Source organism: Penicillium daleae, assembly GCF_028827525.1.
Source record: "Penicillium daleae strain IBT 16125 chromosome Unknown utg000007l_segment0_segment0, whole genome shotgun sequence".
In the NCBI taxonomy this organism is placed as follows: Eukaryota; Fungi; Ascomycota; class Eurotiomycetes; order Eurotiales; family Aspergillaceae; genus Penicillium; species Penicillium daleae.
In genome coordinates this window covers 3,599,771-3,622,025 of record NW_026623155.1, presented here as the reverse complement: position 1 = coordinate 3,622,025, position 22,255 = coordinate 3,599,771, and the positions used below count along the sequence as shown (strand labels likewise).

General features: G+C 51.9%; 11 protein-coding genes across 11 annotated transcripts; 5 read left to right on the top strand and 6 right to left on the bottom strand.

The window, feature by feature from the left end:
- Window positions 1-966: 966 nt before the first annotated feature.
- arg2 (acetyl-CoA:L-glutamate N-acetyltransferase) lies at window positions 967-3,258 on the top strand (the record flags this gene model as incomplete). The annotated part of the gene is made up of 3 exons (XM_056911868.1): window positions 967-1,020; window positions 1,093-1,245; window positions 1,309-3,258. The coding sequence occupies 3 exons, from the start codon at window positions 967-969 to the stop codon at window positions 3,256-3,258; spliced, it is 2,157 nt and encodes a 718-aa protein (XP_056764694.1).
- A 349-nt stretch (window positions 3,259-3,607) lies between these two features.
- N7458_008485 (sterol homeostasis protein ARV1) lies at window positions 3,608-4,993 on the top strand (the record flags this gene model as incomplete). The annotated part of the gene is made up of 3 exons (XM_056911867.1): window positions 3,608-3,796; window positions 3,850-3,903; window positions 3,968-4,993. The coding sequence occupies 3 exons, from the start codon at window positions 3,608-3,610 to the stop codon at window positions 4,991-4,993; spliced, it is 1,269 nt and encodes a 422-aa protein (XP_056764693.1).
- A 910-nt stretch (window positions 4,994-5,903) lies between these two features.
- Window positions 5,904-6,211, bottom strand: N7458_008484 (uncharacterized protein; the record flags this gene model as incomplete). Its single annotated transcript, XM_056911866.1, has 2 exons — window positions 5,904-5,983; window positions 6,109-6,211. 2 exons carry the CDS (start codon window positions 6,209-6,211, stop codon window positions 5,904-5,906), a joined length of 183 nt encoding a protein of 60 aa, XP_056764692.1.
- Window positions 6,212-6,344: 133 nt separating this feature from the next.
- On the top strand, window positions 6,345-6,623 carry N7458_008483 (uncharacterized protein; the record flags this gene model as incomplete). The annotated part of the gene is made up of 1 exon (XM_056911865.1): window positions 6,345-6,623. One exon carries the CDS (start codon window positions 6,345-6,347, stop codon window positions 6,621-6,623), a length of 279 nt encoding a protein of 92 aa, XP_056764691.1.
- Window positions 6,624-7,084: 461 nt separating this feature from the next.
- Window positions 7,085-8,365, bottom strand: N7458_008482 (BAR domain-containing protein; the record flags this gene model as incomplete). Its single annotated transcript, XM_056911864.1, has 5 exons — window positions 7,085-7,117; window positions 7,182-7,313; window positions 7,377-7,938; window positions 8,029-8,184; window positions 8,331-8,365. The coding sequence occupies 5 exons, from the start codon at window positions 8,363-8,365 to the stop codon at window positions 7,085-7,087; spliced, it is 918 nt and encodes a 305-aa protein (XP_056764690.1).
- A 292-nt stretch (window positions 8,366-8,657) lies between these two features.
- On the bottom strand, window positions 8,658-10,203 carry N7458_008481 (uncharacterized protein; the record flags this gene model as incomplete). The annotated part of the gene is made up of 4 exons (XM_056911863.1): window positions 8,658-8,704; window positions 8,765-9,274; window positions 9,356-9,455; window positions 9,541-10,203. The coding sequence occupies 4 exons, from the start codon at window positions 10,201-10,203 to the stop codon at window positions 8,658-8,660; spliced, it is 1,320 nt and encodes a 439-aa protein (XP_056764689.1).
- A 503-nt stretch (window positions 10,204-10,706) lies between these two features.
- Window positions 10,707-14,131, bottom strand: N7458_008480 (uncharacterized protein; the record flags this gene model as incomplete). The annotated part of the gene is made up of 5 exons (XM_056911862.1): window positions 10,707-10,847; window positions 10,939-12,046; window positions 12,109-13,211; window positions 13,280-13,917; window positions 13,981-14,131. The coding sequence occupies 5 exons, from the start codon at window positions 14,129-14,131 to the stop codon at window positions 10,707-10,709; spliced, it is 3,141 nt and encodes a 1,046-aa protein (XP_056764688.1).
- Window positions 14,132-15,076: 945 nt separating this feature from the next.
- On the top strand, window positions 15,077-16,567 carry N7458_008479 (25S rRNA (adenine645-N1)-methyltransferase; the record flags this gene model as incomplete). Its single annotated transcript, XM_056911861.1, has 1 exon — window positions 15,077-16,567. The coding sequence occupies one exon, from the start codon at window positions 15,077-15,079 to the stop codon at window positions 16,565-16,567; it is 1,491 nt and encodes a 496-aa protein (XP_056764687.1).
- A 747-nt stretch (window positions 16,568-17,314) lies between these two features.
- Window positions 17,315-17,970, top strand: N7458_008478 (uncharacterized protein; the record flags this gene model as incomplete). The annotated part of the gene is made up of 2 exons (XM_056911860.1): window positions 17,315-17,715; window positions 17,952-17,970. The coding sequence occupies 2 exons, from the start codon at window positions 17,315-17,317 to the stop codon at window positions 17,968-17,970; spliced, it is 420 nt and encodes a 139-aa protein (XP_056764686.1).
- A 60-nt stretch (window positions 17,971-18,030) lies between these two features.
- Window positions 18,031-20,247, bottom strand: N7458_008477 (fungal specific transcription factor domain-containing protein; the record flags this gene model as incomplete). The annotated part of the gene is made up of 5 exons (XM_056911859.1): window positions 18,031-18,766; window positions 18,832-19,454; window positions 19,523-19,677; window positions 19,726-19,974; window positions 20,064-20,247. 5 exons carry the CDS (start codon window positions 20,245-20,247, stop codon window positions 18,031-18,033), a joined length of 1,947 nt encoding a protein of 648 aa, XP_056764685.1.
- Window positions 20,248-21,115: 868 nt separating this feature from the next.
- pup2 (proteasome core particle subunit alpha 5) lies at window positions 21,116-22,189 on the bottom strand (the record flags this gene model as incomplete). The annotated part of the gene is made up of 5 exons (XM_056911858.1): window positions 21,116-21,395; window positions 21,462-21,805; window positions 21,951-22,029; window positions 22,099-22,111; window positions 22,165-22,189. The coding sequence occupies 5 exons, from the start codon at window positions 22,187-22,189 to the stop codon at window positions 21,116-21,118; spliced, it is 741 nt and encodes a 246-aa protein (XP_056764684.1).
- Between the last annotated feature and the right edge of the window lie 66 nt (window positions 22,190-22,255).

Below are 22,255 nucleotides of genomic sequence, written 5' to 3'. Positions count from 1 at the left end.
CCTGTTTAACCCACCCCCCATCCGAGTGACGTGAAATGCTTACTAGGTACTTACACATTCGAGCGCCGTCACTCCTAATCTATACATTGAATATTACCTGAAAGCAGTAGAAATAATAATTATTTGATTTCTTATTTGATAGCTCTTTTTTAAACAACGATTACATATTGTTAGAGTGGCGGATTACAGGACGACACTCACTGCTCGAAAATCCGCTGCTTACTACTCCGACGCCAAGATGATCCACAAAAACGTCTTGAGAGGGATAAAAACACAATGGTGCATCATTTTCGCCTACCGAGTTACCTATATTGATTTTTTTTTATCACATAATTATTTTACCTAGGCACTGGCCACGCGACCAGGCGGCGGTATTGAATACTGAGCACTGCTCCTACCTACCACGGCTTAGGTACGATACGCTGGCACATACTCGAAATTTAGAGTTGTACGGTGCTATGGCCCTAGTCTCCATGATAGAGATTGATAAGTACCGGCTACTATTTCTTCCGCCCATCTTCTGGCCGATGATCCAAAGCGGGAATTGGCGCTGATTTCTTGGGCAGAGATGCACATAGGGCTGCCCCGCCCAAGCTTAAGTCCTCGGTTAGGCGAAGTACTGTACTCTCATACAGCTACAATCAAAAAGTCGTCTAACCGAATATCACAATGAGCAGATTTTTATAGCAAATCCTATCCAAGCGCCCTAGATTAATCAGATCAGCTAACCCGGCATGTCCGGGAACTGCTCACGGCGGCCGAGACACGAGCGGAGAGCTTTAATCCCTCGACCCGCAGGTTCAGGCGGTGAATCATTGCCGTGCGTCATGCGCCGTTATTTTCGTGGGCCTGACTCAACTTAAATTCCTCTTTCTTTCTTCTTCTCCTCTCTGGTGAGCTGGCTCTTCATCCCCCCTCGAGCTTAGGCTGCTCTTCCGCGACCGTGAGAGCCCTTGCTGGCCGACAATGGGCTCCCGAGCACTCCACTGGCCCCGGGCTGCTCAGTCCTCGCTAACCAAGGTGTGCAATACCGACGGAAGCAGAGATGTATACATTGTGGACCGAATAAAAGCTGATCGACGATTTTAACAGCAACATGTTGCTCGTAATAATGACCTTGTGGTGATGTGCCCGGCGCAATCGCTGCATAGGGATGTGCGTGCCCAGCAGACTGCCGAGTTCTCCAGTACTGGGGGGAACTATGACCGTCTGGGGCGCCGTGCGAAGGAGAAAATGCTGGATAAGGTGTGTCGGAGTTCTCAATTGCGGGATTGGAAAATATACTAATATATTAATGCTATCTCTCAGGAATTCTTTCTAAGTCTCCTCAGTTCAGCATCGACGAAACGAGAAGCAAAATCATATCTATCCCGTTTCAAAGCCAACCTTCCAAAGGAAACCCCCAAATCCGTTAGTGAACCTCCGAAAGGGCCGGTGAAAGAAGAGTCATTACCATCCGGGGTGAACCTCGGATCTTTCTATGGCGCCTCTAGAGCAGTATACGACACTCCGGTGTTCCGGCAAAATACTACGCCAGTGCCACGAGAACAGGAATCTTGGGAAAGACTACACTTGGCCTTGATCAAGGTCACTGCGCCGCAGTCTCTCGACGATGAGACGCTCACGGGTGTAGCAAAGACATTTTCACAACTTGTACGTCTGGGAATGGCGTGCTGTGTTGTTGTCGATCCGGGAAATGTGGATGATGCCGCCTCAACGCGACAAGTCGCCAATGAGCAGGCCACTCGGATCGCAAATGCAGTAGACGCGCAACCCGACTCAAAATCTTTCCGTCTTGACTCGGCTCTATCTATATCCGAAAGGGATCCGAGTAATCCTACGGTCATGTCGCGACAAACGCTTCTTCGTCCGCTCCGGAATGGACATGTCGTGATTGTTACGCCAATTGCATATGTGGATGAAAATCCTAAAGCTGTACCGGTATCAGCAAACGATGCCGTCATGGCGCTCACCAAGGAATTTGCCGGATTGTCTACGATTCCTGACCCAGACGAGGACCCGGCTGTCACGGCGGAAAGGATCAGCGAGCTACAGAAGGAGGTTTCACTAGATCGGGTAATTTTGCTGCACCCGCTTGGAGGGATCCCGGCGTTCAGTGGCCCACAGGCATCCCACGTTTTCATTAACATGGAGCAAGAGTTTGAAGAGATCGAGGAAGAGCTGCTCGATACACGGCACGCTCTCGTCGGCGAAGGTAAACCTACACGCAGTAAGGACGAAGGACCAGCCTCCATCCTCTTGGAGAGCAACCCCTTTTCCAAGTTTGTTGACCAAGAAGTTATCTCGCCTCTTCCTGGGAGATCGAATAAGCTCCCAGGTTCCCAGGCTATGGGCTATGTGATTGACGGGCACCTGGAGAATCTCCGTCTGTCGCAACAAGCCCTGGCCGTGCTCCCCTCTGCCTCCTCAGGCATCATCACCTCCCCACAAGAAGTCGCCAATTCCGCCCGCGCACCCCAGGAAGCGGTATCAGACGTATCCGCAGTTGGAACACGGCGCCAGCGCAACCCCCTCATCCATAACCTCCTGACCGACAAACCACTCCTGTCATCTTCTCTCCCTCCAGGCCGCCGCGGGTCAGCTAATGGATGCGCAAGCGCCATCAGCGCCCTTCCCCCGCACTCTACCTTCGTCAAGCGCGGCATGCCCCTCACCATTCTACCAAACCCCTCCGTGCAGATGTGGGCAGCGTCGGGCCAGACTCGCTTGCAACTCAATGACCCATCGATCGACCTGCCCCGACTGGTACACCTAATCGAAGATTCCTTCGACCGCAAACTCGACGTTCAAAACTACCTCGAGCGCGTGAATGACCGCATTGCCGGCCTGATCATCGCAGGCGAGTACGAAGGTGGCGCAATCCTAACCTGGGAAGCGCCACCAGGCGTAGTCGACGACGGCAGCGAAGCCAGCGCTGCCCGGATGGTGCCGTACCTGGACAAATTTGCCGTGTTGAAGCGCAGCCAGGGCGCTGGCGGCGTGGCGGACGTGGTCTTCAATGCGATGGTGCGCACCTGTTTCCCCAATGGGGTATGCTGGCGCAGTCGCAAGGATAATCCCGTTAACAAGTGGTACTTTGAACGGTCGAGTGGGACGTGGAAATTGTCTGATAGTAACTGGACGATGTTTTGGACGACACCTGGGCTGGTGGAGGATAGCCAGAGATTCCGGGATTACGAGGCTGTTTGTCGGAATATTCAGCCTAGTTGGGCTGATAACAAAAGTGTCGTTGATTGATTTAGTCGACGGGATTTGCATGTAGCATGAGTTAGGGATCCCGTGTATATAGTTCCGACAGTGAAAATCCAATATCCTTCCGTACATTTCGAGCAATCACGACCAGGTCCAATCTCTTTAAATATAACTTATCAGACATTCTTAATGTCCTAAATGTGCGCTAGTTTGACTGAAATAAAGTACTCCATCCATACTCCATATTGTCTGAGACTGCGTCCGGCCCACCTGAATTGGCCCCGGCCCGCCCCTGGCAGATCGCCGCGACGTCAACTCAAGTTGACCGCCCACAAGCAACACTCCTATCTGTTACACCTACGCATACACTCTCCTTCAATGGCGCCATGACACGATGCCCATCTGCATCGAATGCTCGTACCCGGTCTCGCACCTGTACAGCGCCTACAGTCGTGCCGATGATCGCTCCCAAGGCAAAGGTGTCCGACTGACGCAGTGTCCGCGCTGCCAGCGCTTCGCCGACAAATACGTCGAGTACGACTTTGTCGTAATCTTCATCGACCTCGTGCTCATCAAGCCGCAGGTAGGACTTACTGGACCAACTATTGTGAAATTACACGCTAACGAGTAAATTAGGTCTACCGACATCTCCTGTTCAATCGACTTGGGCGCGATGATAACCGGTTCGATGTGAGCTAGCTCAATTACGAACTACAACATGAGCTGGGATAGTACTAATAACATACGATACTAGCGATCAATCGTCCGCCTCGGAATCTTGCTGCTCCTCTTCGACGTCTACCTAACCTGGGCACGTCTCGAGAAAGACCCTTCCCTAGCAACGACCTTCATTGCGCGCGCCCCAATCGTCGTCCAATACCTCTTTTTCCTAACCCTCAACGCCGCCGCAACTCTCGCGCACCATCTCACAGTCCGCCTACTAGCCTCAATGCTAGTCCCACAATCCCACCGCTACGGCGCACCAGAACCCTCCTCAACTTCCCAGGCCAACACAGCGGCCAGCACAGGCGATACAACCCCCTTCCCTTCCGGACCTCCCACACCAACAATCCGTCCCTCACCCCCCTCGCAAGCAAGCCACGCAGCACAACAATTGAGCTCGCTGGGTCTACCAGCAGCGAAACTCACACCCAATCTCCTCTTCCCCAACGACACAACCTCCCCACCAGATCCATCACCCACCTCACAACCGCAAACAACAATCCCCCAACGCCCCCCTCCCCCGCTCCGCCGCACATCCACAGCTCCCATCCAAAACATCCGACCCCTGCCCCCACCAACAGCCGCAAGTCCAACAGCAATCAGCACCGCCCTCCTCGTCAGCAGCTGCGCCAAGCTCTTCCCCATCCTCCTCGTAATCTGGGGCGCCGACGGCAGCGGCAGCGGCAGCGGGATAACCAGCATCACCGGCTCAGAAACCAGCCCCTTCCGCAAAGACATCGGCGCCTCAAAGGCGGCACTCTCCTCAGCCCGTGACACTGCGTCTTCGCCGTCGCTGCTAGAGTCGTATCTCGCTGCGGCGGAGGTGTCGTTGCGTCCGTATCTGCCGACGCAATATGTGACTGGATTGTTTGACTTGTTGGCGTCGTTATTGTCGTTGGGTGTTGTTGATGCGCATCTTGTATTGTTGAGTAATATCGAGGCGCTTTATATCTTGCTGGGGTGTGGGTATTTGAGGTCTGTGGCGGTTGCGGTTGCGGGACAGGTTGCGAGGTGGGCGGTGCAGAGGGTTATATTGGGGGCTGTTGGAGTTGGATGAGAGATTGTAATTGTGGTTGAGAATAGAGTTGGTTTAGACTTGGTTTTGTATAGATATGCATTCTGAATTAAGCAATGGGAGAAGCCCATGTTGAGGTCATAACCCAGGTCCAGTCCCTCCCAGTAACCCTCCACCTCTATAGTCTAGTGGTTTAAGAAATCAGCTTCTGCCGAGTTTCCCACTAGACGGGCCCCTTCCAGGAAGGGGTCCTCTGAGGTGGAGGGTTACTTCCCTTTTTATGCTGGCCGGACACAGAGGCACCACCACGGCTGGATGTTTTTGTATATTTCCAATATATTCCTTATATCAAAATGATCCTTAAATTTAGGAGAATATAACAATCTTTTCTACGAAGCCTTTTCATTCTAGTTGTGGTTGTATAAATGTGGTATTTGGGAGGTATGAGCATCATGGTGAAGTATATGAGCATTGTCAAGTGTCGCGAAATGATTGTATGGTGACACGTAGGTCGGGGGTTCGATTCAAGAGTGTAAAGAATTTATTCGTGTTAGATCTGAGGTGAGGTCTTGCTGTTGAGTGCTTGGATATAGCTTGATATGGTGTGCTTTGATCTAGGACAGCAAGACCGGTCTTTCACTTTGCAGTATATATTGCAATTCGTATCAAATAGAGATCAGTTCCCTGATCACAGCTCTCTATCTAAACCTATACCCAAGAAATACAATGACTCGAACTAGATAGATTATCTATCACAGCAAAAGAAAAAGAAAACTGTACAAAAAACACCCGCAACCCAAGTGCATACAATTCCAAATGATATGAATAAACCATCTCCCCTCTCTACAAAAGTCCACATAGAGAAAAGAAAAGTCACCCCGCAATCTCTCCAAGTTCAAAATCCTGTCACATCAAGAAGGACCCGGCCCGAAATGAAGCAAACAGCAAGGCTTTACTCTGGTACCCGGTCAGGCCGGATATCAGCCCTCTTAGGCGCGATGAGAGGATGAAGCTGGGCCATGAAAACGATTGCTGGATTAAGAAAATGTTAGCTTAATGCCGGGCACTTGTGGTCGTTTGGTAATTTCATTGCAGCGTATTGCATTTCCGGGATGTTGGCCACGGAGTTGGAACCGGAGATGGGATGGTAAACGTACCCCACATCAAATAACAAGACACAAAGGAGAGGATAAGTGTGCTTCGCCAGACACTATAGGTTTTAAATGAAGATATTAGCTTCGCTATCGGACAGATTGCCATTTTCGACGGTCAACATTGCACAGGACGGAGGGCAACGACATACGTCTGATTTTCGCCTTTGGGACTAAGGAACCACGCGGCTAGGGACATAGCCACGATGATAATCAGGCCGATGAAGAGGCTCCATCTGGACATGGTATATGGTCAGCAAACCGTTCAATCCAATGAGGTGCAGCACGCGCAGGAATGCGTTGTGGAGGAGCAGCGGAGTCCAGCCCGAGACGTGGACTGCGTGCCTGCGTTGGTCCTGGTTTCCGCGGGCCTGGGTGGGACATACCCGCTCGCCATTTTGGTATATCAGGACCTATTCGTCCTTCCTCGGATCTTCGAAGAGCTCGCTTGTAGCCCGGAGAGTCGTAACGTTATCGGTGCGGGCGGCGGCCAGGTGGGCGTTGATCGGGGGGTGGATTAGATGGGTGGGCGGGGAGAGAAGGTTGTACGGAGGCTGAAAGGGCAATTCGGTTATCTAGCCGGTCGAATCTCCTCCACAAAGCGTTGTACTGAGGTCGTAGAAAGGAATGGTGACTTGACAAGTTGCACCGGCGTTGGATGTCGGAGCTCCTGGAGCTAGCGGGACTGTTCTGCCTCAGGCACCAGGGCGGTGTCCACGCGCTTCATTTACATGTGGAGTGTACAGATTACGGACTCGAAGAATTGGATTATCTACAATAATCCATGGCAGAAGACTTTCCAATCTATTCATTGCAAGCCTCATAGCAAAAGGGAAATATCGCAACCTAACTGCGATCCCTTGCAATAGCAGCGAAGCACAAAAAGGGTGTCGGTAGAAGACTGTAGATACAAAAGGGCCAAGGCAACGACGAAAACTTGGAAGAAAAGGGCAGGCTAGGGACAAAGAAGGCAGAACTATGCTTATGCGCCTTCACGGCTCTTGCGGTAGCTGGCCTATAGTTGGGATTCGGCGTTAGCATTCGATTGACTTCAAGGATCGCTAGGTAAGCTAGCTCACCTCCTGCTCGACCTGGAGCGCATCCACGGTGGGAGCGAGCTCACTCAGGATCTCGTAGGCCTTCTTGTGGAACTCCAGCTGGGCGGCGATCAGATCAGCCAGGTTGCGCAGGGGCTCGGGGGTATCGAGGACCTAGTTGAGCAAGGGGTTGTTAGTACGGTGGCCAGTAGTAAACTCGAGAAAACAAAAACATACATTCTTCATCACGCTCACGGCTTCCTCAGTCTGACCAACGAACTCATCTTCCGCCTGCTCAATCTCCTGGCGGGCATCCTCACTGAGGTTATCCAGGTCACCGTGGGCAGCAGCCTTCTTGCTAGCCTTGATAGAATCCAGAGTGAGACGAGCGTTCTCAACATTCTTCCGCGCCTTCGCAGCGAACATCAAGTTGGTGTTCAACGTGGTGTTCCATCCAGCCAGGAAACGGGATTGGATCTGCGCGTCCTGGGCGAGACGGGCCTCGCCAACCTTCTCCTCAGCCAGAGCGTACTTCTCCAGCGCAGTGGCGAGCGGGTCCTCAGCCTCGCTGCTCTGCACCAGGGTCTGGGAACCGGCGAGCGAAGCGCGCGCAATCGCATGGTTGAAGGTCTTGGGCTGGGGCTTAGCGGCGGGCGGCGCGGTCAGGGCGGCCTGGGCTTCGGCGGGAGAACTGGCCTGAGAGAGAAGGGAGACCTTCTCGTTGATAGTGCGGCCCAGGTCGTTGAAGGACTCGCGAATGTTGGGTGGGTAGTCATAGGCCTCGTTGGAGTATTGCGAGCTAGTTCAGGAGCGAGCCACTAGTGTTAGTGGCGCGTGCAAAAGCTGAAGACGGACACGGATATTGACCGTCAGCCATGGAAGAACTCACGTCACCTGGAGGAGCTTCTGGTGGACAAGCTTGAGCGCATCGACGCGCTTCTCGAGCTCGATGTACTCATCGGGTAGCTGGGTCTTATCTTCAACCTGTCCCAGCTGCTCCTTGATCATCTGCTGGGTACGCTGCGCAAATGGCGTGAAGCTTGCGCTGTTCATACGAGCAACAGGCAAGAGGATGTCAGTCAACGTTCGATCAGGGTCCAGAACGGGTCCACGGGGTTGTTTTCTTCGGCGGGGAAGGGGCTCTTTTCGCGACGGGGCCACTTGAGTTAAAAAGAAGGGGGCTATGCTCACCTGAAGGTCTTACCGAATGCCTGCACTCGATCCATGATTGTGAGATATGAAGGATTGAAAGGTAGGGAGAATACGGAGGAAAGTGAGCAGTGATGATAAGATGGCCAGCTACGAGGGTGCGATGGCCCATCCCGCTGCACCGCCCCACCACCGTGCACCGCCACAGTTTCATCAGGCATCCGCTTATTATGGGTTGAACATTTGTATACAAGGAAGAAAAGTGAATAATTAGAAAAATACACCTGAGAAGAAATAATATCTGTAAAAATGATCAAATCCCGTAAAAATCATGACAGTCATCTCCATGATCCCTGCTCTCAGCCTCGCTCAAGTCAAGGTGGCCAGCATCGCCCGCATTACTCCAGCGCTGGGTTCTAAAAACGTGTCAGCCACAGTTACTATCTGCAATATGATATCATCTTCAGAAGACATACCTTTGCGCTCTGTCCGTCGAACTTCATGGATCTCTGTCTCATTCCCTTTGCTGTCAATGACATCTGTCTCACGATCCCGCGTAACTTCATATCCACCCTGTCGCTCGATTCGCAACAGTCGGGCCTCCTCTTCTAAATCACGAACGTAGTCATCAACTTCATGGTGGCTGCTGCGTGGGCGCACCAAAACCAATTGGCCAGAATTACGCGGTCGCGCTTCAACACGCTCCTCGACGTAGCCCCGGGGCTCGATCAGTCGTAGGGGAGATGAGTGTCGTCCATGTGTATTAACGGACACTGACCGCGGACGAGTGATGCCTCCAAGTTGTGATCGCTGGATGTACTGGTCATACTCGACTTCTTCGTAACCATGGTGGTGGTGGCGTGGTGATGCTTCAATGAGATATGTATCGTGACGAGGCGAGCGGGCATCGACAACCAGATGCTCCGTAGTGACACGCTCGCGAGGAATAGCACGAACCGGGGATCGGGGAATACGCAGGTAATCGGCTATTTTGGCATGTGTTAACCCGAAAATCCTGGGTCTCGAGTATTTGGGAAGTCCTTGGGGCCCTGGAGGAAGGAACTTACTCTCCACATGTTCGGCGGGTCGTCGGAACTCTCTGCTGAGGCTGATGACTTCGTCGATTTGGTCTTTGGATAGCGCCTTCTTAATGACAATGACATCATCCTAGATCATTAGGAGAATAGTAATTAGCAATCCACGGTGCAGCACATCGTATACCTCACGGTCAGACCAGATAATATATACATACCTCCTCTGTGAACGGATACCCCAAGTCCAGGATAGCGTGGACATGCACCCACTTCCGGGGGATGCGAGTCTTTCCCTTGCGCGGGTAGGGCTTCTCCTCCCGACGAGAGCGAGTAGCGCTGCTCGAGCGACGCCGACGATGATCCATACCGGCACGCTCTCGGAATTCACGATACTCCTCATCACCGTAGTAATCCGGCTCCGCGATACGAATGTCCTCATATACCTCGCGCTCGCGATAACGACCGGGCGAGGCCCGCGGCGGGGGTGGCGGATGAGGCACACGAGGCATGCCGCGGGGACGATCGCGAGCCTCAAGAGACTCCATCTTACGACGAGGGATGCGATCGAAAGTGTCGAGGGACGACTGCCGCCTAATCAAACGGGGCGGTGCGAACGAGGGACTCTCGTCGCGGCGACGGCGCCGGTCATGCGCCACAAGGGGGCCAGATGCTTGAGACAGGTGCTCATCTTCATAGTATCGGCCGGCAGCGCGGGCAGGAGGGCCATATCGGTCTTCCTCGCGCATGCGAAACTCGAAGCGCTCTTCCTCGACCTGGCGGGGTCTATCAACCACCGGTGGGCCTCGAGACCGACGGCGCTCGTAGCGGTCGTGGGTGTCGACGGTCCCGGTGGATGAGTGATAGTCGTCATAGCGCGACATGGTTGGATGAGGTGTTGTGTAGTTTGTTTGTTTGGAGGAGTAGCTGAGGGTGGGTGTGTGAACCGTGGATGACGAGGGCGGCTGACTTGCGGGCCGATGGGAGGTGGGTGAGGAGAACCACGGAAGAGAGAAAGGAGAGTTGAGAGAGTTGAGAAAGAGGCTCAAGCGGAAAGAGATGTAGGTAGGAGAGAAAGTGAATGGACAAGAAGAGCTGAAGAGAAGAAAGAGTCGATCGGAGATTCAGCCTTACTAGTTGAAGCCCTGTCGAAGGACAAGAGGGTCAGGCAGAAGCGCCGCTGATGACGTTTGGGAAGACGAAGTGGGGGGAAACCCCACCAGACTCGGAGACTCTCACACACGACAACGCCTGGCACTTCCAACAATATTTGACTAGTCCTACAGGAGTAGTACGACTAGTGACATACTTCATCAGCCATTAACTCTGCCTAATGTAGGTACACGTTCTCCCATCCAATCCTACAATGCCAACACATCTGCACTGCCTACAACTCCAAGATCTGCATATCCCCCTCCAAGCTCAACAGGCCCATTGCCAAATAGGCTCGATCGGGTGGCTTAATCGTCACAAGCCGCCGGTCATCACTATACTGCGTGTTGCGGTCGCGCTCGAGGATATCCTGCGGCTGTAGAAACGGGTCAGCATGTCACACACAGCGGGCTCGGCCCGATTCGAAACTCGACCAAAACTTGACTCGAGGTCGTGTCAACACTTACATGAGGTGCACGTTGGTGGTCAGTGTCGAAGGATCGCACGTACGGCGGACCGCGACCATGCTTAGCGGCCACGACCCACGCCTTTTCACAGCCACCGGCGATGGCGTCGGACGTCTTCCAGCCTGTGAGTCGGGAGACGTCCCGCAGTTTGGCGATGGTCCAGCCACGCTGCGCGGGATCCATGTACTGCACGGCAGCGAAGAAGATCGGCATCGTCATCTCCGTCAGTGAAGAGCCCAGCGTTGGACTGAGACTGCCAGCTTCAAGGTTGTAGCGCTGCGGGTAGTAAATACCTCCAGTGATGCGACCGATGATTTGTGCGTAATCGGTAGTGGTGGAAGCGGCAACCCCCGCGGCCATCATCATGGCCGGGGGCATGGAAGGGTGAAGTCGTTTGAGCAGGATGCAACCAGCATAGTAGAAACCCCAGACGACCGCGATCGTGTGCGTGCGGTACTGGAGCGCCGGTCCAAATGGCGTGGAAATAGACTGCGTGACGTCTGCAGGAAGTGGCTCAAAGTCACGGCCAAGGGCTTCGGCGAAGGTGTCCATAGCCACTAAAATCTCCTCCCATTCACGCTCCGCTTCGGTATATGTAAAATCGTCACTTGCCTCATCCTCCTCGGGGGACTCTCGCCGGTCGTGACGGCCATCAACGAATCCAGATGGAAGGCGCACCGGACCCTGTGGTGGCATCATTCCGTACATGGGAGGGCCATCTGGCGCGGGCGGACCGGCGCGCTGGCCAGGTGATCCTCCCGACGAATCTGACGGAGGGCCCGATCCTCTTGGAGAAACCGAGCTCGACGACGGTGGTCCTCCGCGGGGACCATGAGGAGAGGACCCTCCAGGAGCAGCCCCCGGTGGTCCCTTCATCTTGCTCGGATCACCACGAGAGAACCGGCCCATGAACTTGAACATGCCTGGTGTGGGCCTCCACTCTGTTCCAGCAGCACGCAGAGCCCGTAGCTTTCGTTTTCGGTCGCGATACCCAAAGTCTGTCACCCGCGCGAGCAACAACCAAAGATGGTCAGCTGACCCATAAATAGCATCAATCCGCCCGATACCTGCTCGTGGTGGGCTTTGACACTGCATAGAGTAAGGCATGCTGGATATTGAAGTTAGCAGAGGACATAAGCAACGGCCAGCCTGGACGAGAAAGTAACTTACAAAAGTTTATCTCCACTGACCAAGCTATGGAAAACATCTTGTTTAGTAAACCACCAGTAGAGATCGCACTGGATTCGGAAATTCTCGATGTCCTTGCGTGTGAAATGCTTCTTTGGGCTATGCCCATAGTCATCTTCCACACGTCCAAACTCGTCAAAGTTGACTGCTCGTCCCAACAGTCGTCCAATGAGATCTTGGTCGATGCTTCCCTCTTTCTCAGCAAATGGATCATCTTCACTTGGATCGGGGCCAAGGCCATGGTGGTACATCATCGAGTTGGACCACCCCATCTGTCGACGCTGTTCATTGACTCTTCGCCGGTGGGCGCGAAGATCTCGAGTCGTGCCAGCAAAGTCAATCTCCTTGATCAGCTGCGCGGCACCAGCGACATGGCTGTTCCATTTGGAATGATCCGCGGATATGACTTCGTAATATGCGAGAAGCTCAGTGGCTGCCAAGGTGCCAATGTGCTTGCGGCGCAGTGGTAGGCCGACAGCTCGGCCAATGCGCTTCAGTGCATAGTGATAATGTTTCAGGGAGACGGTAGTGGGCACGCCCTGCAAGTATGCAATGTGCAAGCTGCTGATGGCGAGAATAGCCTGGAGCAACGCAGGGTTCTCCAAAGCCATAAGCGGTAAGGTATATGTCCAAAGTCCTTGCTGGGCAGGCGGAACCGGGACTCCCAAAACGATCGAGGCGTCTGTCGGGTGGCGTTCAAAGATGGACAACGAGGGCCCGGTCGAGTGGATGAAGTGGGCGAATATGCGAGCTGTTGTAGGGTTATTGAGAGGACTGGATCCAAGACTGGGTTTATAGGAGGCCAGAATATTAGGTTCGTTTAAATGAGTCGTGAACGAACGAAGTTGACGATCATCGTGGTTCGCCGAGGCCATAATCAGACTTAACTGATTGAAGCCTTCAACTTGGGTCTGGTTCGCCATCTCCTCGTCGGACTCCACATCATAGTAGTCGTCATCCTCATCCTCAACATACACAACCTGAGGTTGATATTGCTGAACATATTGCCCAGAAGGATCCAGTTGCAGGGGTACTTGGCCAGGCTGCTGCTGATACTGGAATACGGCTTCTGTCGAATGAAGAGGCTGCGGGCACACATTTTTAGCAAACATTGACCCCTCAATAAACATCCTATCACTGATGTGTGACATACCTGAGGGAACAGTGGGTTCTCGGGGCCTTCTGCTTGAGAACCCCCTGGAGGCGGCGGGACAGAGGCTGGTACAAGCTCCTGACCTTGCTGAACATTCGACCAATAGATGATGGGTTGCGGATGTGGCGGTATTGACTCTTGATACTGCACTGATTCCACATTTAAGCCTGTTGATTGAGCCTGTACTTGTGAATAATCGGACGGTGGCCCTGGTGGATGTTGTTGCGGGGGCTGAGCAGACCATGTCGGAGGGGGCGCCTCTGTCGGTGGCGCCGGATAATAAAACTGAGGAGCATTCCCTGTCTGCTGCCCCCCTACTAACTGTGTGGGATTAAATGTCTGGATAGAATGATATCCCATCGTCGCGGGGTCAATAGGCCGCGGGGCTAACATGGGATGCTGGGCGGCCGCGGCTGCGTGCTGGGCCGGCAGAGCACCGAAATCATTGTATAGGGGAACTCCCATATGATGCTGTTGCATTTGATCCTGTGTCTGTGATGGGCCATAGGATCCGAAGACCCCCAGTGGGTTCTTGAAAACAACTGGTCGAGCATAGCCCTCACAGATACGCTTGGACTTGACGCAGTTACTGCATATCGGTTTCTCTTCGCCACACTTGATTCGACGTTTTCGGCATGCTATGGACTTCGGTTAATCATTTGTATACTTCCTAGAAACAACAGTCTGTCTTCTCTGCCTACTTAAGCAACCGGTTTTTGTGCGTCTCTTTGGGCCTCTGCGGGACCCGGAGTGCTTCGCTATGGGCGGCTCGGTTGACTGGCCGATGTCGATAGAAGCGATGACCGCCGACGCTGCAGGTCCATCGTTGAGGTCCTCCTTCATGACAACCATAGATAATTGGAAACAGATGATTCAAAGCAATTTGGGACTGTGTATGTCCGCGGACATGGTGGTGGGGCTGGGAAGAGAAAGGGACGAACTGGGAGGGGCCGGCGATAGTTTAAAAGTAATTTACAGGGACAAGGAGCCGGTCTGGAATCCATGGCCAGCTCGACTCCACAAAATGGGCAAAGCTGCCGAGCCTCGCAGATCACCCGAGATCCTCGTTGTGCAACCCTTTTGCTGAATCCTAATTTCGACTGTTCTCTCTTTTTGGTTCTATTCACGGGGCAAGTGCTTGACTACAGGATCTCAGTGTTCGCGGGGCTTCAGGGCGGATCCTTGCGGGGCTCTCAATCCAGACCAGCAACACGATCTGACATGCAGAACCCTACAACTACACGATATCAAAATCAGGTCACTGATATCTTTGGCAGCGTCCAAATGCTTATACGACCCTCCGAGGCTGGTCTCCGGGCGTCAACTTTGAACAAAGTTTTGTGCCCTGTCACAGCTGACAAGTCACCCAGGAGTCACCCCAAGGCGGCGACAATTGGACCGACCCAGAACCCTATCAGACCCCAGAAACGAGGAGTAACGCATCATGACTGCAGATTGTGACGCCACTATTCTGATTAATAGTTAAGCATTTGCTAGAGATAGAGAAACAATAACGGGGCGAAGTTGGCCGTTTGGTCTCTGCAGGACCAGGCTGTGCGGCCTGAAGCATAAGGCTACAAATACACGAATACATGTAACACTCTGTATCAAAGTTACCGGCGGTAACAATCCGGAGATTGGGCGAAATTTTGCGGAATAACTTTTTTTTTTTTTGGGAAGCCTTTGGCTGTCGCTGCACACCCTCACGCCGTGGACATTTTGTATCCGGCATAAGAATTGGTGATAAACCGGCGAACCAAAAACAAGGAGCTCTCGCAACGTCACCAACCGACCGTCATGTTCGCCGTCCCAGGATGGTCGCTGGAGAGCTCTGCTCTGAAGCAGCAGTCTCAATCGACGCAAGCCCAAACCGAGTCGAAACCGGGCAACGATACCACCACACCCAATGGCAAGAACAAGGACAAGAAGCGCAAGCGTGAGAATGTCACCTCGGGCAATGTCAACGAGATGTATCGAAAGCACATCGAGGGCCAGTCCGAGAAGCCCTGGAAGAAGAAGAAGCAGGAACAGCAGGCATCTGCTGCCGTGCCCGCTGCTTCCCCCAAGACAGACAAGGAGGAAGTGAAGAAGGTTGCCACCAATTCAGCTCAGGAAGAGGGTCAGGGGAAGAAAAAGAAGCAGAAGCAGCAGAAGAACAAGAACAAGAAGGACAACGATACTCAAGAGGACAAGGTGAACGGCGCCGCACCTACTCAATCGACCACCTCTGCTGCAAGCTCACTTGCCGCCCCGCCGACGACGAACGCAACCCTCACACCCCTCCAGCAGGCTATGCGCCAAAAGCTGATCTCCTCCCGATTCCGCCATCTGAACGAAACGCTGTACACCACCGATTCTTCCAAAGCCGTCGAGCTGTTCAACGCCAACCCCGAACTGTTTGACGAATACCATGCCGGTTTCGCTCGCCAGGTCAAGGAATCATGGCCCTCTAACCCCGTCGACGGCTATATCCAGGCCGTCCGTCGTCGCGGGGCAGTCCCTGTGCCCAAAAGGGGCAAACCGCTGCCCAACAAGCCTCTCCCCCTACCCCGTAGACCCAATGGAGTCTGCAATATTGTCGATCTGGGATGTGGTGACGCTGCACTTGCTCGAAACTTGACACCCTCAGCCAAGAAGCTCAATCTCAAGCTGAACAGCTATGACCTCCAGGCCCCTGACCCTCTGATCACCAAGGCCGATATCTCGAAGCTTCCCGTGGAGGAGGGCTCCATGGATGTGGCTATTTTCTGTCTGAGTCTCATGGGCACCAACTGGGTTTCCTTCGTGGAGGAGGCATGGCGCGTGTTGCGTAGTGACGGAAAGGGCGAGTGCTGGGTCAGTGAAGTGAAGAGCCGCTTCGGCAAAGTCACCCGCAAGAAGTCGATGATCGGAGCGCAGAAGCCGCTCAGCAAGACCCAACAGAAGAAGCAGAAGAAGAGCAAGAAGGACGACGACTCCGATATTGACGAGGAGGATATTTTCGCTGAAGATGCCCGTCCTGCCAACGATGATGACGAGACCGATATCTCGGCGTTTGTGGAGGTCTTCCGGACCCGTGGGTTCATGTTGCGACCAGAGTCGTTGGACAAGTCCAATAAGATGTTTGTCAAGATGGAGTTTGTCAAACAGGGTGGTGCCCCGATCAAGGGCAAGCATGCTACTGGGTTGAGCGCACCGGCTCCTGGTGGAAAGAAGCGGTTCGTAGACCGCAAGCCGGCGGCTGATAGTGGGATGACGGCTGAGCAGGAAGCTCAAGTGTTGAAGCCATGCGTGTATAAGATTCGGTAGTCTAGCTATTGCAAGATGTAATCTACAGAGTTACTGATAATGTATATGTGGTTAGAAGACAAAGAAAAAGAATGACAGCATATTGACATCGATCTTGTGAGGACGTGATAGACTCACCTGCCTAAAGTGGGCGCGGACAGCTCTTGGTACACGTTAGGCTTATTCGCCACCTTCTGAGCCCTAAAATGGATTAGTCGCTTCCAATGAGGCATAACACAGTGCGTCTTTTTCGGAAATCCGAGCCTGGGCAGGAGTTCTTTGGCATCTTCTCCATGAATGGTCTGAACTCTTCGTAAACCCCACAGCGAAGTATCTCGGACCGTATGAAAGAAAACTTGAACCAGCACCTTAAAGACGCATATCCTCTCAGAGAACTCAATATTTCATGATTCGATAATCGTTCTACCTCTCTTCGCCAGCCTCAGAGAAAGTAAATACTGAGTCTGCCGTATTTCCCTTTGCAGCTTTCAACCGAACAAAGCATCTTCTCACGGGAGCACGAGATCCGAACCTGGAGCCATCTCTCGAAAACAACGAGATCTGAACAAAGGCCTTGTCATCGGCACTTGCATGTAGGAAGATCACTAGGACATCAAAGCTTTTACAGGATATTGAGGTTTGCCTGGCTATAAAGGCACCGACTCCTGCTTTCCAATACCGGATTCGTCCCCATTCCGATCCCTTAAACACACGCCATCTCCGTTATACTAACTACTAACACCGGGACAACAAGTCGCAATCACAATAATGGCAATACCTGAGATTGAATTATTCTGGCAAGCATCAGCTCAAGTCATGGCAGGCTGCCAACTCCTCGCCGAGATCCTCCGAGACGTCGAGAACAGAGATGTATTCACCAATAAACTAGCTTTCCTCCTCGAAGACCTAATCGATCTACAAGAAATAGTGTCCCAAAAAGCAGCAGGGATTTCAGAGAACAAAAGCCTGGTTCGTCAGGATATTCTCCAGGATCGAATCTGGCAAGTCGAAGATATCTTCCGCGGGATGCTTGTTGGACAGGAGCAGACCGCGGTAGATCTCTGTACTCGTCCTCTATTTGCTAGGCAGCTTGAAAGGGCATATGATATTTTAGACGGGCTTATGGTGACATCGTGGCAACGGCTTGGACTGGAACTTGGTGCTACTAAGTATGTTCCTGTTGCAAGGATAGATTGGGCTAGGAAGATCGAGGCTGGCCCGCTTGATGTACCTTGGTGAGGTCTCTTTCTCCTCTTTATTTTGAAGTTTGGATCTTTGCTGACAGAAGTGTTTCTAGGCACTAAAGCGATCGGCACGTAAGTATGTGGTAGATTGACAATTCTTCCGGGAAATGTGCCTCAAATTTACTGTGAACAGAGTAGAACTAACAAATGCTTTCTTTCAGGACAAACTTTGATACTTGAATTGATATTGGCTGTTGTATACTCTTGACTGCATATCTTGTTTAGATTTGTAGTTTGCTGTTACTCTCCAAAGAGCCCCAAACCTCTTGAGAGAAGTTCAATCGAAGTAACATCCACCATGTATGAATCCTCGTCTTCCTTATCAACATAATCATCATTAAGTGGCAAGATCTCCCCAGTCTGAGGAGAATCAGAAGAAATAACCTCTGGAAAACCCGAACGCTCAGATCCCATAAGCGACAGCGAGAGATCTGTCGATGGAAATCCCAATTTAGTTCCCGAATACTCAAGCGCCAAATGACCACTCGCCATCGACGCGTCCATCATTCCTGCAATCTTGAAGTATAACTCAGGCTCGAGCTCAAGCAAATACAAGCAATCTTTCCCAGGAAACACTCTTTGTCGTCGAGCCAGGTCTGCAAGTTGTGGCTTGATAGGCGATAGAGATAATTCAAACAGGCTGACGAATCGATTTACCCAGGTACTGACATGGGAGACGTCGTAACGCAGGACGTATTGTCGATTTAGTTCCATATAGATGCTCAGGACATTCTCTTGGCGTCGACGAGTTATTGTGTCACTCGAAAGTCGGAGGTTCAAGTTCAGCACCATCTGTGGTAAAGCTGTGTATGCAACTGCACTGATTGGTAAATGACCCGCTGTTCCATCAGCCACGAAACATTTGACCACGTCGTGGATGGCCGTGACCGCGTCCATCAGGTCTGGCCAATCGTCCGGGCGTTGATTCCGATGTATGCGGAAAGAAATATATTGATAAAGTGCCAAGCGAGCAGATCTGTGCAAGGATAGAGTTAACAGCCGTCTAAGATACTGATGAAAACCAGACCTGTTGGCCCTTACTCAAAGTACAAGGCGGTTAGCTGCTTGAAGAAAGCAACGGATGAATGGTGGTTAGAATCTTGGGACGACGGCCGGAGCATATGATTGGATTCCCAATATTGAAGCCGCGCCTGTATATCATCAATTGAAGCTATATCAGCCAATTGACTCCCTTGGCAATCCGGGAATGGGTCCAGGGGATAAAGGGTCATGATGAGATTTGTCAATGAGGCAGCAAGTCGACACAGGCTTGTCATAATCTTGCAAAGTATCTTTTTTGTCTCAGGGTCATAGACTTGGGAGGACTCGATCTCATCAGATAGGTCCTCTATTAGCAATGGTTCTCGAAACACGACGTCAAACCGAGCTGGGAGGATCTGGAGCGGCCGTCGCATGCCTAGCGCGATGATCCTGTCACGGATGATAAGACACCACCACAGACGCTTAAGCTCTGATCGCTTATATCTCGCTTCTGCAGGGCAGCGATGATAAAGATGAGCATTTACAAGATGAGCCTGCTGAATTGCAAGGCCAAGCCAGGTGCTGTTACTCAGATGGTCGGTCCCGGAGCTTTGATAGGTCAGTAGGGTTAATGCTTGAGCGATGCGCATATGATCATCCTCGACACCAAAGTCGTAAAGGAGCTTGTACTCAAGTCAGTCCACTATTCAAGTAATCAAGAATTGCGTGTCGAATGTTTTCCACATCATACCTTAGCGCGCCGGTAAAATGAATTGCGCATTTCCAAGATTGACTCGGCCCCCCATTTCTTCGCATCTGCCAACGAGATGTACTGATGACACAATTCAGTTTCGAACAGGATTATGAGGGTGAAATAGCTCAAGGGCTTGGAAATGAAAACATACACTGCAAGCAGCGAACATCATAGCCTGAAACACCAGTAGAGAAAAAGACGACCTCCCAGTCGCTTCTTGGTGGAGGATCGGCCAGAATTCTGCCTCGTTGATGACCGGCAAAAAGGATGGACGTATAGGAAGTAGCGAGACATCACGGCGTCGAGGATGGGCCCGGCTGGGACATGGAGACTTTTCTGGGATTCTAGGAACGATCGATCGGCGGATTGCAGGCGCTGCAGGTTTGGCGCTCGTAAATAGGGATAATAAGAGAAAAAGACATCGCGATTGGGCATGGGGGGATTATAATCTAATGCAAGTTATCAGCGTTTGACCCAGAATAGTTCCACGTAGGCCCTAATCGATGGATGACAATTGAGGGATTCTTGGGGATCATACAAGAGTCCACGCTGAGGGCTGCTTCAATAAGCCGTACCTCATCACTCCCAGACGCTGGCGTTTGATGTCCGAAAAGATTCATTCCATTAAGATCACAGATTCTTTGGGCGTTGTCGTGAATCTCTCCAGTCTTCCAAACATCATAGCGTTGTGTTTCAATCTCTTGTATTGGTGTTGATGGCATGGCCTCCTCGGCCAGTGAAGTATGAATCGATGCTCTCGATCTCTTGCGCAATTTGGGACGAGTCACGCATTCCAACCCATCCAACTGACAATTTGTACAGGGAGGTCCTTTGATTGCAAGCGTGCATCGTACCTTGCGAGATCGGCAGTGGAGGCATGCGACCCGTGCCCGAGATGGTTGTCCATTGAGCCTTCTTGTTGCCCGTATATCCATTGAGTAAAAGTTGGTTCTGTGTATCTTCACAACGCTGATCGAGTGAATGACAGAGTAAGTCTGAGTGTTCGTTGAATAATTCATTCTCCGTCTTCAGATCGAGGCGGCTCCATTCTTGCCCCGGATTTCGTCGCGCCAATCACGCATGCCATGCCATGGATGCTACCCCGCACACTAGACCATGAAGCCGAAGTAACCGGTGTGAAGGTTAATGGTTAGTGCACCTATTCCACGGATAAAATATACCAAGTGCGTTCATAACTCGGTCAAAAGGGATAGTGCTATCCATTCTGGTAGATTTCTACATCCGTCACATCCGTTTGCCTCCATGTTCATGATGGAAAGTAACGGGCTAACAATTGGGGTCTGCTTAGGATCTTGAACGATGAGACCAGATACAATCATGCTTTCCAGGTCAGTATCTCGGACTTGAGATAGACTCAAATACAAGTATTTTTCCTAGACACAAGGACTGTATGGCCATACACTATCTCTGTCTTGGCACAAAAATCATACGCATCTTATGCTTAAAGTGTGCACAAGAGGATGAACAAGATCGTGAGGTTTATATTTCAGGGTACCTTGCTTTTAATCAAAAATTAAGATTCCCTATTCCTGAAAGGTTGTATCGTCTACTGCCAAATCAGCGAGTCTTTCATTGATTCCCACCCAGCTGTGCCACAGCACGGCCCATCTCTTCATCATTGTAGATGCGGAAGCCCTTCTCCTTCGTCACGCTTGCCAGCTGCACATTCTTCGCATCCAACTTCTCCTCCATCACCTGCTTCAGTGTCTTCAGAACGAGGGTCTCGGCTTCGGCCAGCGTCAAGGAGCGGTGGTATTCGTTCTGCAGCTCGGCCTGTGCGCCTTCGCTTCCGGAGCCAATCGCCTTGGCATCGTAACGGTAGAAAGTACCTGAGGGCTCGGCGTGATATCTGTATGAGAGAAGGGATGTTAGGTCTCCTCATGCCACCCGATTTCTGGGATAGGCTGTAACGTACAGCTGAGGACCATCCTCGTCATATCCAGCAATTAGCAACGCAACACCAAACGGTCTGCTCATAACGCTCTCCTCATCATCGCCACTCTCTCCGAATCGCAGGGCCAAATCGCAAATAGCCTGTGTGGTACTCTCAACGCGCAGGGGCTCGGCGAAGTGGAAGGCATGGTTCTGGCATTCGACACGGGCGTGCTCGACCAGGTTGCGGGCATCGGCTTGCAGGCCAGACATGGCGCAACCAATATGCTGATCAATCTCAACAATCTTCTCGACGGACGACGCTTCCAGAAGGGTAGATGTGACACGCTTCTCCACGCCAAGAATGACACCCTCCGATGTAGCAACCTACAATCCAATGTTAGACGCACGAGCTCTGTAATCCATGATCGCTCGCCGCGGGAAGGAGATCGCAATTCCATTTTGGGCCACATCTCCAAGTTCAAATATTGTGATAGATCGTCCGGAGTATGGCAGAAAGGGCAAAACGTACACCGATCGCTGTAGAACCTAGTTTGATAGCTTCAAGAGAGTATTCGACCTGGAACAGACGACCTTCCGGGGAGAAGGTGCTATCGGTGGTCCATCGTAAGTAAAAGTGTTTCCATGTGGACGTAATATATCTGGATCAGGGTGCATACTTGATTCCACGGTCTGTCCGAAGCTGTTAGCAATGCCGCCGTGTAGTGAGACGTGATGGAGCTTACCATATTCCGAACGTGCAATGAACATATTGGGCGGTCCGACACCAGGGGAGAGTTTAGAGGATCAGGATATGAAAGAAACGATCTAAGAAAC